Below are 16,235 nucleotides of genomic sequence, written 5' to 3'. Positions count from 1 at the left end.
TTCCGGCGGCGGCGGCGGGGCCGACAGCATGGCGGCTGCGGCGGAGGCGGCTGCGCCCGCACCGGCGGCATCGGCATCATTCTTGGCCTTGGAGCCACGGCTGCAGCGAGAGGTCCAGCAGAAGGTGCAGCGGGTCCGCAACAACCGGGCGGCCAAGGTGAGCGGGGCCCTGTGGCGGGGCGGGGGCAGTGCGGCCCGGGCCGGCCCGACCTGACGCGCCTCTGTGCCCGCAGGAGGAGCTGACGCCGGGCGTGGTGTACGTGGGGCACCTCCCGCGGGGGCTCTGCGAGCCGCAGATCTACGAGTACTTCCAGCAGTTCGGGACGGTGACGCGGCTCCGGCTTTCGAGGAGTAAGAAGGTAAAACACCGCCCGGGCGGAACTTGCCAGTTTTGCCCTGTCGCCGCCACTGCCTGTGACGGGCCTGAGACACAACAGCGCGGCCACGCCTCACGCGGGCCCGGACGGTCTCCGTGAGGCGCTGAGGCTTTTTCCCTGCATAAGCTGCCGATTTGGGGAACGAGCAGAGTTAACTCTGGCCTGAGGTGCCTTCAGCAGCTCCGTGTGCCTCCCCGGGGCTCCGCCCGCCGTGCGCGCCGCGTGGAGAGCTGAGCTGCAGTTCGACGGGCGGGCAGAGGGGGCACCGTGCGGAACGGCTTGTCCTAACAAGAGTGCTTGCCGACGAGTATCAGGCCGATAGTGGGTGAGGCTTTGACTCAGGGGTTGGGCTGGATGATCTTTAAAGGTCCCCTCCAACCCAAACCGTTCTGTGATTCTGTGACTGCAAATAAGCAGTTTTAGTGACAGTTAACAGAGCCCCCGCTTTGTTCTGTAAGTAAATACACTTACGTGAGAAGTGTTGGCAGAATACACTAATTCAAGGTAGCATGTGAAATGTCATGGGAAACACTCCTTTTTAGCTTTCTTGTTGCTTTGTGCTCAATAAATGTAACTTCTTATTTCTGGATTTATCGTTTCATTATAATGTTGCTGTATACACTTGCTAACAGCAACAGAACAACAGCAACGCAGGGCAGCTTTTATTTAACACGTAGGTATTGCTGAGCAGTTTGTTTCATATACAAATATATATTTATGAATAATGTCTTGCTAATTTAGAACTAAATGTGGTGCTTTTCATTGATTCACTGAACTTTATGAAATTACTTGTGTTTAGCTGAGAATAGGCTATGACTTTGGAAGCATAAACTGATTTTAATTTAGTTCTTTAGGTATTGATCATCATTTTAGGTTTCTTTCTGTTGTTGTTTGTAGACCGGAGCTAGCAAAGGCTACGGATTTATAGAGTTTGAGTCCGATGACGTTGCTAAAATTGTTGCAGACACAATGAACAACTACCTGTTTTCTGAAAGACTGCTGAAGTGTAAGTATAAGCTGAAGTGTAAGTCCTCAAACGTGCAAAGGAAATTCATAGTTATTGTTTTATTTTTTTGGACTGTTAGGAGAGTTTTGGGTTTTTTTTAAAGGAAGTATTTGTAATTGTTGCAGGTGCAGCCTGTGTAGTTAGACATAAAGGGTTTTTTTACTTAAGACTTATGAAATTAGCAAGTTCTTTCAGATATGGTGGTAGAAACACTTGCTCTGTAAAGGCTTATGAGCTGTATATGCATGAACTTTTGACAAATAAGTTTATCTGACTGTTTTCTGGGTGTTCTTCCGTCCATTATCAGTTCTCTTACTAGTGACTATTTAGTTATTTTCCATGTTCTTTGTTCATAACATACTGCACTAGCGCTCTGCTGCAGCAGTGGATAGTGTTATAAGGAGAACTGAACATTTGGTGAGAAGGGGAGCTCTGCCATAACGTGATATCTTTATGATACAGGTCAGTTCATGTCTCCTGAAAGGGTTCATGAAAACCTCTTCAAAAACAGTAACAGAAGATTTCTGAAGCCTTCTCAGCCCGCGGTCAGGAGGTACAATAAGATACGCTCGCTCGTTCAGAAGGCGAAGATGACAAAGCGGCTGCTGCAGAAGGAGAAGCGTTTACGCAAGAGGCTGGCTGAAAAAGGGCTCAATTATGACTTCCCAGGATTTGTAAGTTCGGCATAATTTTGATGAGTGTTTTATTCAAAACATTTTTCTAATCTTGTGCTAAATACAATAACATCATGTGTTTCGTGAAGAACTGGTAAAAGAATTGGAGCGCCAGGGAGACTTACTTGTGTTGAGAACTATATAGAAGTTCCTGGAAATCGGCGTGGTGCTGTTGCCATGTTGTGCTATGTGTACGTGTGGGTTTGCCTTTAGAGAAGTAAATAAGTAACAGCAAAGTGAAGACGTTCCTTTTCTTCTGTATAATCTATATCTATCTATCTTGTGCTTTTCATATTTGTCTGTAGATCACAGAAGAACAGCAGGGTTTTCCCAGGCCTTGTGGGGGGCTTGGGCAGGGTCGATGTTTGAAGGCAGGTCCCAAGACTAGAGCTTCCATCCCTAGACCTTGCCTGAGCTAGCCGAGTGTATTGCTCATTCGTGGAGCACGTGGCTGAAGTACTTGAATTTTAAGCAGTACTGTTTAACATGGTATTTTTTTACAATGCATAGTAGCAGCTTCTCTTATGTTGCTTTGGGTGATTTTGTTCAAATCAGATCACCTCTGTGGCACTGTAAGTCATTTTATTAATTCAAAGCTGATTATCGTAGCAAAGGTTTTGTAGTTATGAAGCAAAGAAACATATAGACAAGTGACACAGTCTTCACACAAGGAAGTTTATAGTGATCTGCCTGATCCGTCTTGCTTCCTAGGCTGCACAGGATCTTTCCATAATGAGAAAAAACGTTAAAAGAACCAAGAAATCAAAACTGAACGTGTCTTTGAGCAGCCAGGTAAGACCCAACAGCCCTGGTGGTGCCCAGCACTGTGCTTCACCATTCACACTGGGGCAGATGTTTCACGTCTGCAACTGGTTTCTTCATATTAATTTCAACACCTGAAAACCTTGACATTGTTTGCTTGAGAGATTTTCGCGAGAGAAATAGCTCCCTTGAGATGTATTAACACTCTTGAATGGGGGAAGGTGGTTGGATCTTCTCGGTTCTTTCTCCTGTGGGAGTATTTAGCAGCAAAGGTTTCTGCTCAGCGTCTTGTCATGAGCAGCACTTGTCCCATGGTGCGTCCAGGCAGCACTGTGGCTGTTGTCGGTCTCTGCCATTCTGCACTCACTCAAGGCAGGAGAAGCGCAAGGTGCTGGGGACAGTCACCTCTGCACCACCTATGTCTGTGCTTTAAACTGGTACGTGATGATCTGCTTGCTGCCATCCTTCTATTAGTCTGCACTACGTTATAATACCAGCGTGCTCTGACAAAAAGGAACAATTAATACAGTCTGGTGCTGTCCGTCCATTTATATTGTATACTGTTCCTCCTCCCTTGCGCTCTCCAGGTGTGATGCTCCAGTATTTTGAGAACTAATGCTAGCTCAAACTTGCAGCGGGATGTCAGGGAAGCTTGGGTCATTACCACTGGGATTTGGGGCACTCACAGTCTGAAATCTCTGTTGTTAACATATTTGTTTAGTTTCATCGCTGTTGTGAGTTTCTATTTTTTTTTTTTTTTTTTAAACGTTACTGGATTTACTTGTGATAATTGGACTGGGGCTGGTTGTGAGGAAGACAGGGTAAGTCATACATTCCGTCTAATGAGTTCTGAGAATTTCTGGGATAATGAAGCTGGGAAGTCTCAGCTCTGCCGTGGGCTTGAATGTGGCATTTCTGTATGCCAGTCTCAAACATTTTTTTCTCGATTCTGTTCTTCTTGGCTTTCTTAGTGCTTTGAGTATGGAAATATAAAGTTTAGAAAGCAAATGTGCATAATGACATGGTAGGAAATGTGAGTTCATTTACATTTGCCTTTCGCATATATTTATTTGAAGATGACACTTTTGTCTGAAGAAATACTGTCTATAAAAATAGCTAGTTATAAAAAGAAAATGTTTTTCCCTAACACATGGAAGTTCTGAAGGACAGCTGGACTGAGGTGCCTTGTGGTACCGCAGAGGTAGTGACAGCTTTCTTTGGCAGATGCTTTGCAATGAATCATGTTTTTCTGATCTCTCCAGGCTCCTACTCCAGTCTGCACTCCCGCAGTGCTCGAGTGCCGAAAAGCTGCTCAGATGGATGATGACACAGAGGACAATGAAATAACTCTCAGACTGGCCCCTGCCAGTGTTAAGAATGCTGTGCAGAGACCAAAGAAGCAGCCAAGAAAAAGACCAAACTTGAAGAAACAGAAACAGACTTAAAATTTTCATGACTGCTGTGTTTTTCCTCAACTCAGAAACTGGTGAGGTAGAGCTTCTGGTGGTTCTGCTGCCCTGGCTCAGTTCGTCTTGACTAGACTGTTTCAGTCTTTCCTAGGCAAGAAATCTACCTACAAATCCTCTCCCTCCTGTTTAGCCATCAGAAGACCTATAGTCTTCTCTGCTTTTGAAAATGTTCTTCACTCTGTGCTCACAAGTGCCTGTGCTGTGACAACCTACAGTCGTGCCAGAACCTTCAGTTAGTTCTGTAACTTGTCTCTAGCACTCGCTGTTTTGAATGAAAATGTGAGGCTGTCCATTCAGAACTTGCTGATGGGGGCTGTCTTACATTTATAATTAATGATGATTAATGATGGGTTATAAAAAAAATAACCATTTTTCAACTGTTTTGGCTCTTGGCGGTGGTTCTTCTGTTTAACTGAATGTCTCTGTTTCATGCAAGTTCTCACATAGTTAGAGAGGAAGTCACTCGCATTCAAGATTCCCATTCCTTTCCCTGTGCAGGCAAAAGGTGTGTGTTTGGGAGCGTGCCCTGCTGTGGAGGACATGGTGGCTGTTTTGGTGGCTTAGCCGGAGTCACAGCTGTGCTTTGATTCCTCGCACACTTGCGTAAAAGTGATTTCACTCTCTTGTGGGAAGAGTGATGCATTTCACTTGCAAGAGAGGAGCAGCAATATGGTTATTGATATAAATCAGCGATTTCACAACGTTTGATAGTAAATGCGTCAGTGATTTAACCAGAGTCAATGGCAAGGTGCACTTGGTTGTGTACTGCATAGAGGGCAGGGTCAGACAACACTGGTAAGGAGCCCCTCCTCTTGAGTCGTGAGGTTCAGAAAGGACTCTCTTGCATTCTAAACTCCTTCTCAGAGAAGAGTCTAGGTTTGGCTGCATCCAGACTTAGCCTCAGACTTAGTCAATGGTTTATGTTGAAAGGATTATATATGCACAATCAATCCTTCGTATCACTTGGCTAAGATTTCAAAGTTCAGCATGCTGTTAGTCACCAAGGATCTGATGTGATCAGGATCCTCTCAGCCTCGAGGAGTGACCTTGGGAGGTGTTCCTGCTCAAGAGGAGATCCTGGTGTGCAGCCCGCTGCTGTGCAGGAGAGCTCAAATGGCTCTGGGCTGTCCACTGTTCATGGAGTAAGATGGTTGATTCGTAGTCGTATTTGTGTACCCACTGCAGATGTTAGTCTCTTCCAAATTTGGCTTGAGTCAGACATTGGACAGCACTGTAGGTAGGTGGGCGTGTTGCTGTAAATGAGCCCTTGGCTATTGTGTTGTTTTCTGCCTCCCCAAATCCACTTGGAGCAGGATGTAGCCATCACGACCAGATGCATCCGTCACAACCACTGCTGGTGGTTATCGCTTGAGCGGGGGTCAGGTGGGGCAGGGGGGAACACCCCACCCTGCACTCTGCAGAGGTCCCTGGTGTGCACCTATGGATCTACTTTACCTCTAGGCTGACCAGGCAAAGGTAACTTGCTGATTGTTTGGGGCTTTGTGTGCCTTAGATGTACAGTTGCCTGGTTCAGAAAACGTTCAAGGATGTGCAAAGTGTGGCTGCCTTTAGAGGGACTTCTTGCTGAACTGTGGAGAGGAGCAAACAGTGACCACTGCCTTAACTACCACTGTTCTCAGACCAAGCAAAGCTCTTTGAGAAGATTTGTCAGCAATCGGAGCAATCTGGGTTGTATTAGGAGTTCTGTCATCCTTTGGGCCCTGCAGCACCTTGTCCCTCTCTTTTCGTTTCACTGTCTGCATAAAACAAGGGTATTTTCTGCTTCAGGGGGTGACAAACACATCACAACATTGTAATAAGCCTCTAGGTGGGTGAACCAGGAATGGGAAGGCAGGTTTTTGTCACCAGTAGTAGGAGATCAGAGAACTGAGTGTAGCTTTTTGTTGTGCATCAAGATTTATTCTTGTTCCAACATGACCTGTTATAGGTGGCTGCAGATATCCAGTCCTGTTTGAAAATGCAGTTTGACTATGCAATTAGAATTTGCATTTTATTGCAAATCTGAGACTTGCAGAAATTCCAGTTTAGGTTTTGCAGCACTTACTTAACCTTGATCGTTTACTGTCTGAGATGAAACACTCTCTACTGCTGTTGGCTGTAGGTCAGGCTTGGCAGAAGATTTCAGAGGAAAGCCCAGGTGATAATAACCGGCTGCTCAGGTAGGTGGCTGGCGCTAATTTCTTGGCTATTTTAAGACTCGGACTCCTGGCAGAGGAGAAGAAATCTGAACCATTGGCCTGGCTAATTCTGTCCTGTCTGGCCTGCTCACTTGAATAATTGCGATCGTAATGACATTCTCTCAGTGACTTAAATCATTCTCCTTTGTCACTGTGAACTGTTGAGGAAACCACTTGGATGAGCGTGTCTCTATATCAAACGCTTGTCACCTTGGGCGTGCCAGGGAAATCTGTTGACCAGCCCAAGGGCCACGGACAATCCTCGCCTTTCAGAAAAGTGTTGTTCCATATGTCTGCAGGCTTTCTCTGTGCATTGTTTGATGTGAAGCAGGTAGTGTTTATACCTCAAAGCCCGGGAAAATACATCCTTAGCTAAGGTTTGGGTTAAACGTGACCAGAGTGGTTGGCAGAAATTGCTTATCTGTTAGTAACTGACAGGCACCTCTGAAAGAACTTTTCTACCTTGACTTTGTAGAGCAGAGAGCAGCAGCAAAATGCATCTGCCCAGAATGGACAGTTTTCTTTTAAAGTCCATGTTCATAAATTCATGTGAAAATGAAGATGGCTGTTGGGCCAAGATGAACTAGAAATGTGACTGCACCTTCTCCTGCCCAGAGCTGAACCCCTTGGGCGCAGCCTGACACCGGGGGGCAGCACCCTTCAGCTGTGTGGACACCAGCTGCCCTCTGACAAAAACAAGGTTTCCTGGGAAATGACCTCCTGGATTTAAGAAGTCTGTCTAGTCCAGGCAGTTTGGAGTGACTGGCTGCGTTCGTGTGACTAGCGCATCTCTAACACCATTTAAGAATGTAGGAGAAATCTGGTATGGATCTTAACCAAATCTGCCCATTTCTTTAGTGCTGCCACAGATACTCCTTCCAAGGCTGTTGAGTTAAAGCTGCTCTTAAGACAACTTAGTCTAGAGTAACTCATCCAGTGCAGTTCCACATTCACTGAAGTTCGAGCAGCGCCCTTCCTGTGCTTCCCATTCCCACCCTCGGCCTGCCTTTTGAACTTGGAGTTGATTTCTCCCTACTCTGCTTCTCTCGTGGAGCTTTTCTGTGCCCGGAGTTCTGCCCCTGCCTGCAGGCCCGTGTCTCCTTGCTGCTTTCTGCTGTGTTTCACTCTGTGGCCTCTTTCTGTGCCACTTGCCATGCCTAGGCCATCCTGTCGAGCTGCATGAGCTTCCAGACACGTTTCTGCAGATCTCTTGGAAAGGTTTGTGCCTTTAAGCTGGCACCCTGGTTGCCGCTCGCTCTCCTTGATGGGAAGACGGTCAAGAAAGCTGTGCTTCCTGGTGGAAGTTTCCTTTCCCTTCCTTTTGTTTATTAGTCTTCCTTCAATTGAGATCAGCTTAGATGGTAAATCTGAAAAGCAAGGAAACAAAATTCTGTGCTGTTCGAGTAAAGCACAACAATACCCAGGCTACAGCAAGGAACTCTCAGCAGAAGCATAGTTTTTCTTGGTGATAGTTTCTGTTTTTAGGCTGCTTGTGTTATTAATATACTGCTGTCCTGGGAGATGTACATAAGCAGAAATTCAGACACCTGATACTTGCCAAACATAGTTTCCATAGCAAATGGACAGACATGCTGTGTCATGTGTTATGCCTCAGTCCTTGCACTGATCTTTATTTCTCAGCTCTCTAGTCATTTGTTCATTCATCTTGGACAAACACAAACCTCCAGGCTGAGAGTTGTTTTTCCTGGGATGCCAGGGGTGCTGAGGCTTTGGTTTCAAGGCATAACTTGCGAGCTTTCTGCCTTTCTCATGAATTGTGGAGCTGGTTTACTGAACACCTATGTATGTAGTACCATTTTCAAACTTCAGAAACACTTAGGTGATAGCAAAATCTGCTAATTTATGCTCATTTATTCCAATTTCTCTGTTTTGCAGGAAGGGGAGCTGGGCTTAGGGCTGCATAGCATTTCCCAGCACATGAAGTGCTGGAAGTAAAAGAGGAATGAAGCGGGGGGCAGAGGGAAAAGCAGAGTTGATTGCAAAACAGGAAAAAGGAATGATGAAGCCAGTGCTCACCTCTGGAGAAAAAAGCGTTGGTGAATCTGGCAGTGTTAGATTGATCTAAATTAAAGATGCAGTTTGATGTTTTACTTATTTGTTTTGCCTGTTAGATGTGGTGTGTGCTGCACAGCATGTCAGGAGTGTGCTAGAAACCGTGGTCCAACTGCTAGTGCTTGCTCATGAGCCCTGAGTGGAGGAGGAGAGCAGGCTGGGCAAGTGACACTTGCTCTTGCCAGTAACAAGCCTGTTTGCTCACATACCTGGCTTTTAAAATGGCTGCAGCCCCAAGGAACAAGGCTAAAACCTGTCTGCAAATAGCTCATGGTGCAAGGGAGGATTTATGCATGGCTCTGAGCGGTGACATCCTCTCTTCTCCAAGCAAAGCAGAGGGTAGCTCTAGCAAATTCCTTCTCTCCCAGCTTTCAGTGCACTGGGGCATTTGGTTCTCGCTTTGTCTGTGCCCGCAGCCGGCCAGGGTAGGACTGTGCTCCGTGAGGTGCTGTGCCCGTCCCTGCCCTGGGCAGGGTACTGCCCACGAAAGCTGGCCTGGCAGCTAACAGGAGTATAGTGGGTGTTAGGTGTTTTCCAGGAATATGAGGCCTTCTCTTGGACCAGACTCTTTCATTGTCCAAGATGCTCTTCAAACATAGCCTGTTTCCCAGAGATTATAGTCTAAGCCACAAAGTTTTGAAATGTCCAACTCCAAGCGGTGATAATCGGGTGCCTTCTTGGCCAGAGATATGCGAGGGACCACCCCAGGGTGCTGCTGGGAGGGAGGCGGTGGGAGGGCTGTTCTGCACCTGGCACTGCTAATGCAGACACATCCCTCCTGCCCAAGGCCAGCAGCTTTCGGAGGAAGCCGAGGAAATGGTTAACTGCATGAGTGAGAATTGCTAAAGTGAACCGTTTTCTCCCATGCAGGGTGTGGCAAAGCCTCTAATCACTTTTCCCACCCAGTGTTAATTAAGCATATGGCAGGGACAGAGATGCTGGCTGTCCTGGGAGGCTTGGAGTAGTTACACACCTGAGTGTCTGTGGCCAGTAATTATGTGGATCTCTTATGCTGGGAAAGGATAAGCTGCAGAGAAGCTCCTACACAAGACCTGGCTCTGATCAGGGAAGAAAATGCTGGTTTATAATTGTCTTCAAATGTGGTGAAGAGAGCAGGCAGGACTGTGAGAAAGAATGCTGCAGGACTTTGAAACAGTGAAGTGGGTGTCTGCAGTGAGCCACAGGCACTGGAGTCACCTTTCTGTGGCCACATGTTTGACCCTGCATTTGACCCATCTCGTGGAGTCTAGAGCCTGGCCAGGATTTGAAACTTTTTTTAAAGAACGGGAAGGAGAAAAACAAATAAAACTGGTTTTTAGGACAGTGATTTTGGAAAGCCAGGGCTTTTTTTCAGTGCGTTTTTCCAGCGCTGGCTGAGAAGAGGGCTTGGTAGAGCAGGTACAGACCTGGAAATCGGGCTGCGTGTTCCACAGTGTGGCCTTGCTGCCAGTTCCCCAATAGTGCTTGCATAAACCCACAGCTTTCATGTGTTTTGGTTTCTTTAAAATGAGCAGGGAAATAGAGTTACTTCTGTTAGGGTATCTTTGCAAAGCTCAAAGTGTTGCACCATTCTGTGAGTGAAGGTAGCACTTTGCCTCTCCATCTCGCTTGCTGGGTTTGCTCAGAGCTCCTGTTTCTCAGCAGCCCACCCTGCCGAAGGCAGTTCCGCGGTGGGGAGTGAGCAGAGTAGTGGGGGGAGTGAGCAGAGCAGGGGTCTGTGCCAGTCGCGGCAGCAGCGCAGCTGCTTTGTTGCTTGCAGGAGTGTTATTTCTGTTATTTCTGGTATGACTTTCAGGTGCTGGGCTGCATTTGCAGGTCTGCCTGTTTGAAGGGCTGGGTTCCCTGGCCCAGAAGCGATGGGCAGAGGAAATGTAAGACAAATCTACAAGGCTTTTGTCTCAGCTATCCCACACAAAGACATGACATTTGTGGTTTATTAGTTGGGCAATGCTTAAAGTGCGTTCTGTTGAATTGTATCCTGAAAAACAAACTACCCAGGTTTGGAGCTGCCAGAGCTTTGTCACTGGGCTGGCAGGAGCCAGTTCCAGAGGCAGGATGGATTCTCCCGAGGCAAACCTGTCCTTTGGTGTAACGTCAGTGCAGCCACATCAGATGAATCACAACCCAAGTTTTTATCCTGAGAACGACTAGCTCAGCTTTTTTTCCCCATCAGCTCATATTTTTACAAGATGAAATCCTGCCGTGTTAATACGTAGTATAGATTCAATCAGTCAGTTGTTAAGAACCATTTGGAGTCGGTGATTTGGACAATCAGGTTTGAGCAGGCTGCCGGTATATGTTTGCTGTGTTGCTGTTCAATGTCAGCCCTCCCATTGCATTCTGTAAGAGCTTCCATTAATTTCAGTAAAAATCTGCATTTAGGGTGAAGGGTGACCTAATCTTTAAAAAGGATCTTAATCCACTTAGCCTGTCTTGCACAGCTCAGCGTTTTTTCCTCGTCAGGAGCAGACTGCATTCCTAACCTTGATGTGTCACTTTCCAGTTGGCTTAATATTTGGGTGAGGATAAAAGGGAAATGTTTTTCAAAGATGAAAAGAATCCATGCTGCTAAGATATGTGCATGTGTGATGTGCAAGTACAAAAAAAGAGACATGAGCATAATTATAAGTGTTTGGGTGTTGGAAAAAAGATAAAATAATGCAGATAACTATATAAAATAACAGCAGATGGCTATAGAAAACAGGCATAGGAAAAGGTAAATCAATTTGAAAGAGTTTAAAAGGGTATTTATGAGGGAAAAGGAAATAGGACTGACATGTCGTTTAATGTAAATTTAAGTGCAAGACAAAAATAGGACTCCTGTCAGTTTGACCTGTAAATGTCTCTTCCCAGAGGACTGGGGGCAGCCAGGAAAAATATGGCCTCTGATGCAAATACAAGACCTAATGCCTCAGCTTTGTTAAGACTAGAGATCATCTTCTAGGCTACTGCATTAAACCTAGCTCAGGTCAGAAAGGGTGGAAAGCTGTGGCCAGTAGCCTGGGTTCAGTTTTGGGGGATTTCTGCTCAGGCTTCAGTCACAAAATAAAGAATGCCACAATTAACACTAATTGGTACCTTCCTTGGTGTTTTGGCCAGGGAGAATGAACTGTCCCCTGCCACCCTGGAGGCAGTCACTGCGGGCCAGAGCAAGAGGCCCATGGGGACGTCGCATGGCTCACAGGACTTTCATGCCAACAGGAAAACTTGAATCAAACTCAGTTCACAGTGCATGAGGACTACCTGCTTTGTATGGGATGCTTCTCCCTGGGTGACCCAATTTGTGAGAGGAGAGAACACACACAGTTGTGTCCATGTGCACACGGTGAGCCTCGAAGCCGTTTGCTCACTTTAATCAAAACCTTCTGCACTTGCATTTTCTTTTCTGTTTGGTGACCGAAGCGAAGCTTCATGTGCCTTCACGTGGGAGTTAAGTGGGTCAGCGAGCTGCTTTGTTTGTGGCAGCTCTCATGTGGAAAAAGCCCAATGTAAAATGCTGAGGCTTGGCAGGAAAGTGCCAATTAAAGATAGGAGTGCAGGAGCATATTGTCTGAGCTGAAAGTGCTCGAATCTGGGGCTGTGACAGCTGTCATGTGCAAAGGAAAGAACGAGGAGTTATTAAATTTAATGTTGATTAGCTAATGCTTTCCCTGTTTCAAGTGTTTGAAAGTATGGACAAGGAATTTGTTCCCCGTTTCACTGGTCAGGTAAGTAAGGGGTAGAGGACATGAGTCAGACAGGGAGCCCGTGCCAGAGCATGATGAACAGCACTCAGAAGTCGGGTGCTTGGGCTTTGCTTCGTGCTAGCCCATGTTCTTTGTGCCAGGAGCCACCCAGCCCGCTCCTCAGCACTGCCCCGCTCTGCTCAGGTGATGTGTGTGGGAGATGCAAGTGCCAGGAGATAGCAAAGGGAGACATGCGGTCTTACATCGATTTGGTTGAAGTTGTTCTCCCCCTCAGCCATGCAAGCAGTCGGCTTGGGACAGCACATACAGGAAATGTGGCTTTCTAAGTCTGCATGGCAGTGTGCTCAACTCTAGGAAAGCAACCTAGGGACAGCCAGGCTTTGATGCTGCTTCCTCTGCTGCCACGGGCAACTGCATCACCACACTGTCATTCATAAATAAATACATTTTTCCTTGGAGCGCTCGGCCACCAGATTCCTGAGCAGACATTATGGAAAAGAACCCTGAAGAGAAGGAGAAGAGCAGGTCACTCAGGTATAGTCAGTGTTTCTACTGAAACAGAACCTCTCTCCTTCCCAGTCCATCCCTCTGCTTCCCACTAGTTCCGTTTATTGATGTCTTTTTGTTCGAAAGAGCAGTGTTGGTAAATGAAAGCTAGAACATCCATACATTTTTTAAAAAAGCTTACTGGTTTTACTTTGCCAATCCTTACAGCTTTCTGTGCCCTCACTGCAGATGTCCATAAGCTGATCTCCTGTTTCATCTTGCAACTGGACTGTGCTTTGTTTTGCACGTGCACAGGCACACACCTCCCACTCATGGTGAACCAGACCTTTCCCAACAAGTGGGGAACAGTGTACTTTGCAGGTGCACTGATTAGAGAGATGTGTCCTGCTTCCCTGGGAACAGCGTCCCCTCAGGAGACTCATGTTCCCACCTTACTGCTGCACTAGTCCTGCCAGGGCTGGAGATCCATGTGTGAGATGGGTAGGTCACTGATTTTTCAGAAATGGGAGCAGAGTAAGAAGTACCTTTACTGAGGTACATTATTTATAATCATAGCATCATAGAACAGTTTGGGTTGGAAGGGACCTTCAAAGCTCATCTAGTCCAACCCCCTGCAATGAGCAGGGACGTCTTCAACTAGATCAGGTTGCTCAGAGCCCCATCCAGCCTGGCCTTGAATGTTTCCAGAGGTGGGGCATCGACCACCTCTCTGGGCAACCTGTGCCAGTGTTTCACCACCTTCATTGTAAAAAGTTTCTTCCTCATGTCTAACCTGAATCTCCCCTCTTTTAGCATAAAACCATTACCCCTTGTTCTATTGTAACAGGCTCTGCTAAAAATTCTGTCCCCATTTTTCTTATAGGCTCCTTTTTAAATACTGAAAGGCTGCAATAAGGTCTCCCCAGAGCCTTCTCTTCTCCAGGCTGAACAACCCCAGCTCTCTCAGCCCATCCTCACAGCAGAGCTGTTCCAGCCCTCTGATCATCTTGGTGGCCTCGTCTGGCCCCTCTCCAACAGGTCCATGTCCTTCCTGTACTGAGGGCTCCAGAGCTGGACAGAGTATTCCAGGTGGGGTCTCACCAGAGCAGATCAGAGGGGCAGAATCCCCTCTCTCGACCTGCTGGCAACGCTCCTTTTGGTCCAGTCCAGGATACGATTTGCCTTCTGGGCTGCAATGCCACATGCTTGCTGTTAAAGCACTCACAGTGAAGTCCTTGTGACACACTCGCGTGTGATGGGTTCCTTCATTGACAGAGTCCTTTCTGCACCCCTGGATGAATCCCCAAGGACTGGGTAGAAATACTATGGTTGTTACCTAACAGTAACTTTGGAGAAGCTGAGCTATCAGTGCAGATTTGATTCCATTTGGAAAGTTAGATCTAGTTGCCCTTGGAGTATTCTGACGTGCCTTCATGGTTGGTTTGTGTTGTGAACTGTCACAAGCGATGGACACACAGGTCTGTCATAGATGGTGCTAGAACTAACGCCTAGTGATGTCCCTGTGAAAGCTGGTGGACTGTGCAGTATAGCCAAGAGGAACCTCCTCTGAGCAGAGTGAAAGAACTCTGAAGTCCTATGAGACTCTAAAAGAAAGCTAAAAAACAAATCCCTGAAAGGTCAGTGTTCTGTTAGAGAAAGCAGGATGAAGTATGCAATATAGTGTGTGGTATAGTGCAATACTGTATGCAGTAGCGATTAATTTTAAGGAACTTAGAGGGTAAGAATCAGAACAGTGCTTCACTGCCTGCTTTTAAAAAGTCTGAGGAAAACCTGCAGGTTACAGTGTATTTCAGACTTCTTTTCCTAATGAAAATGAGGTTTACATGATTGGTCTGTCTGCTTCTGTTCAGCTGTCAAGCTGTCTCCCTCCTTTTTCCTTCTCGATATTTAGGGAAGCAAGAAAGAATCTCAAGTTTCATCAGAACTAGAGGAGAGAAATAGCCACTGCCAGCCTCGGGGCAAGGCAGAGGGAGCTGGGGCACAGAGCGGTTCCTTTGCCAGCCGATCCCACAGGAACATGGCCCTGGACTAACCGCACCTCGTGCTGCCCATGTCTGCGTAGAGAGGAGCATCACAGGAGACACAGGGCTGCTGGGAGAGCGGGGCGGATGAGGGGTACAAAGAACACAGACCTGTGGGAAACCAGGCATCCTTGGTGCTGCTGCTCACCGAACAGTGTGGTTATCCTCAAAATACGGGCATTAACTGCTCTGAAAGTCTGTGCAGGGAGCCAAGGGAATGGTCACGTAATAACAGAAAAAATCAAAACATTAGAGCCGATTAAATGAAAGAGAAGTTTATTTCTGTGCAGAGGCTCTACCTGTTTTATAATAAAAATGTGAAGCAAACACGTAAAGACCATGTCCACAGTCTATCTGTTAATTTCACTGTGAAAAAGCTTTTAAGTTCCATGCAGTTGTCACCTGAAGTCTTGCAACAAAAGAGAAAACAAAAATTACATTTTCTTTGCAAGTTTTGTCTAGGAGGGGGAAAAAGAAGTACTTAAAAACCAAGCCAGCTGCATCTCTCAGCATTTCTTTATGAATCGTTAGACTGCCAAACACTGACCCTAAAATTACCAAAAGCATGTATAAAAAAAAGGGCAGACACCCAATTGTATCAGAAGGCAGTGCTGAGAGATTTCCAAGGTAAATGCCTCTTTATTGTGACACTGAAGAGAATGAATTCACAGCAAATGTGTGATACACAATTATTGATTTCTTACTAAAGCTAAATGAAATTTTGCTTCTCATAATTCAGCTAACTTAGAACTATTTGTTCAAGTTTTATCTCATTTCCTTGCTCAAAGTGGAACAAGATGGTATTTTTGGTATCAGACAAGGAACTACCTAGGGTCTCTGAGAAAGCTTTGCCTATAGTTCTAACAGATTCAGCTGAGGTGGAACGATTGGTGTTTTATTAATGTACTGACGGTCACAGGAGACTGCAAACCAAGAGAAGGGCAAATGACTGGAGTGCTGGTTGCAGAACTGCCGAAGTAGGGAGGGAGAGAACCCAGCGCAGGGGCTGTCCCTTCTCTGAGCGCACACGGGTAGTAATGTGGGGAACGGAAAAACCTACAGCAGGTGAAGCAGAGCTGTTGTGTCTCTGTCCTAGGCAGCAGTTAGTCAGGGCTCTCAGGGGATGAGCTACTGTCTGGGGAGTGAAAACTGAGGTAATTTCTAAAGCTGGTTTGTAATCACCTGCATTCAGGTTACACATGGCTGGCATCCTTTTAGGCACTGATATCTCCAGCTTTCTCTTGACATTTTTGCAGCCCGTTGCATTTTTTACGTTCAGCCTGTGCTGATTGATCTTCATGCAAACCAGCAGTTACATATTGCTCTGGAACCTGATGATGGGAAAGAACAAATGAGCAAATTTAGTATTATTTGGAGGGGGCTTGCCAAAAGCCATTCCTACGCCAAAACTGTGAGCCAAGGAGAAGGGCATTATTATTTCAAGAAGTTATGACTGCAAAGG

The 16,235-nt window shown here is 46.4% G+C and overlaps 1 protein-coding gene across 1 annotated transcript; it reads left to right on the top strand.

Moving 5' to 3' along the window:
- Positions 1-15: 15 nt before the first annotated feature.
- On the top strand, positions 16-4,674 carry NIFK (nucleolar protein interacting with the FHA domain of MKI67). The gene is made up of 6 exons (XM_065637991.1): positions 16-157; positions 234-359; positions 1,275-1,383; positions 1,846-2,057; positions 2,769-2,849; positions 4,082-4,674. Exons 1-6 carry the CDS (start codon positions 29-31, stop codon positions 4,262-4,264), a joined length of 840 nt encoding a protein of 279 aa, XP_065494063.1. The 5' UTR covers positions 16-28; the 3' UTR covers positions 4,265-4,674.
- Positions 4,675-16,235: the final 11,561 nt, after the last annotated feature.

The sequence above is a fragment of the Caloenas nicobarica genome, chromosome 6 (assembly GCF_036013445.1).
Source record: "Caloenas nicobarica isolate bCalNic1 chromosome 6, bCalNic1.hap1, whole genome shotgun sequence".
Lineage (NCBI taxonomy): Eukaryota > Metazoa > Chordata > Aves > Columbiformes > Columbidae > Caloenas > Caloenas nicobarica.
This window is presented reverse-complemented; position numbering and strand designations above follow the sequence as displayed.

Excerpts from the sequence above, each read along its gene's own strand:
- NIFK (XM_065637991.1), top strand. The coding sequence starts at position 29 with ATGGCGGCTGCGGCGGAGGCGGCTGCGCCCGCACCGGCGGCATCGGCA. Across the intron at positions 360-1,274 it reads GGCTTTCGAGGAGTAAGAAG|ACCGGAGCTAGCAAAGGCTA; the intron begins GTAAAACACCGC and ends TGTTGTTTGTAG. Across the intron at positions 2,850-4,081 it reads ACGTGTCTTTGAGCAGCCAG|GCTCCTACTCCAGTCTGCAC; the intron begins GTAAGACCCAAC and ends TGATCTCTCCAG.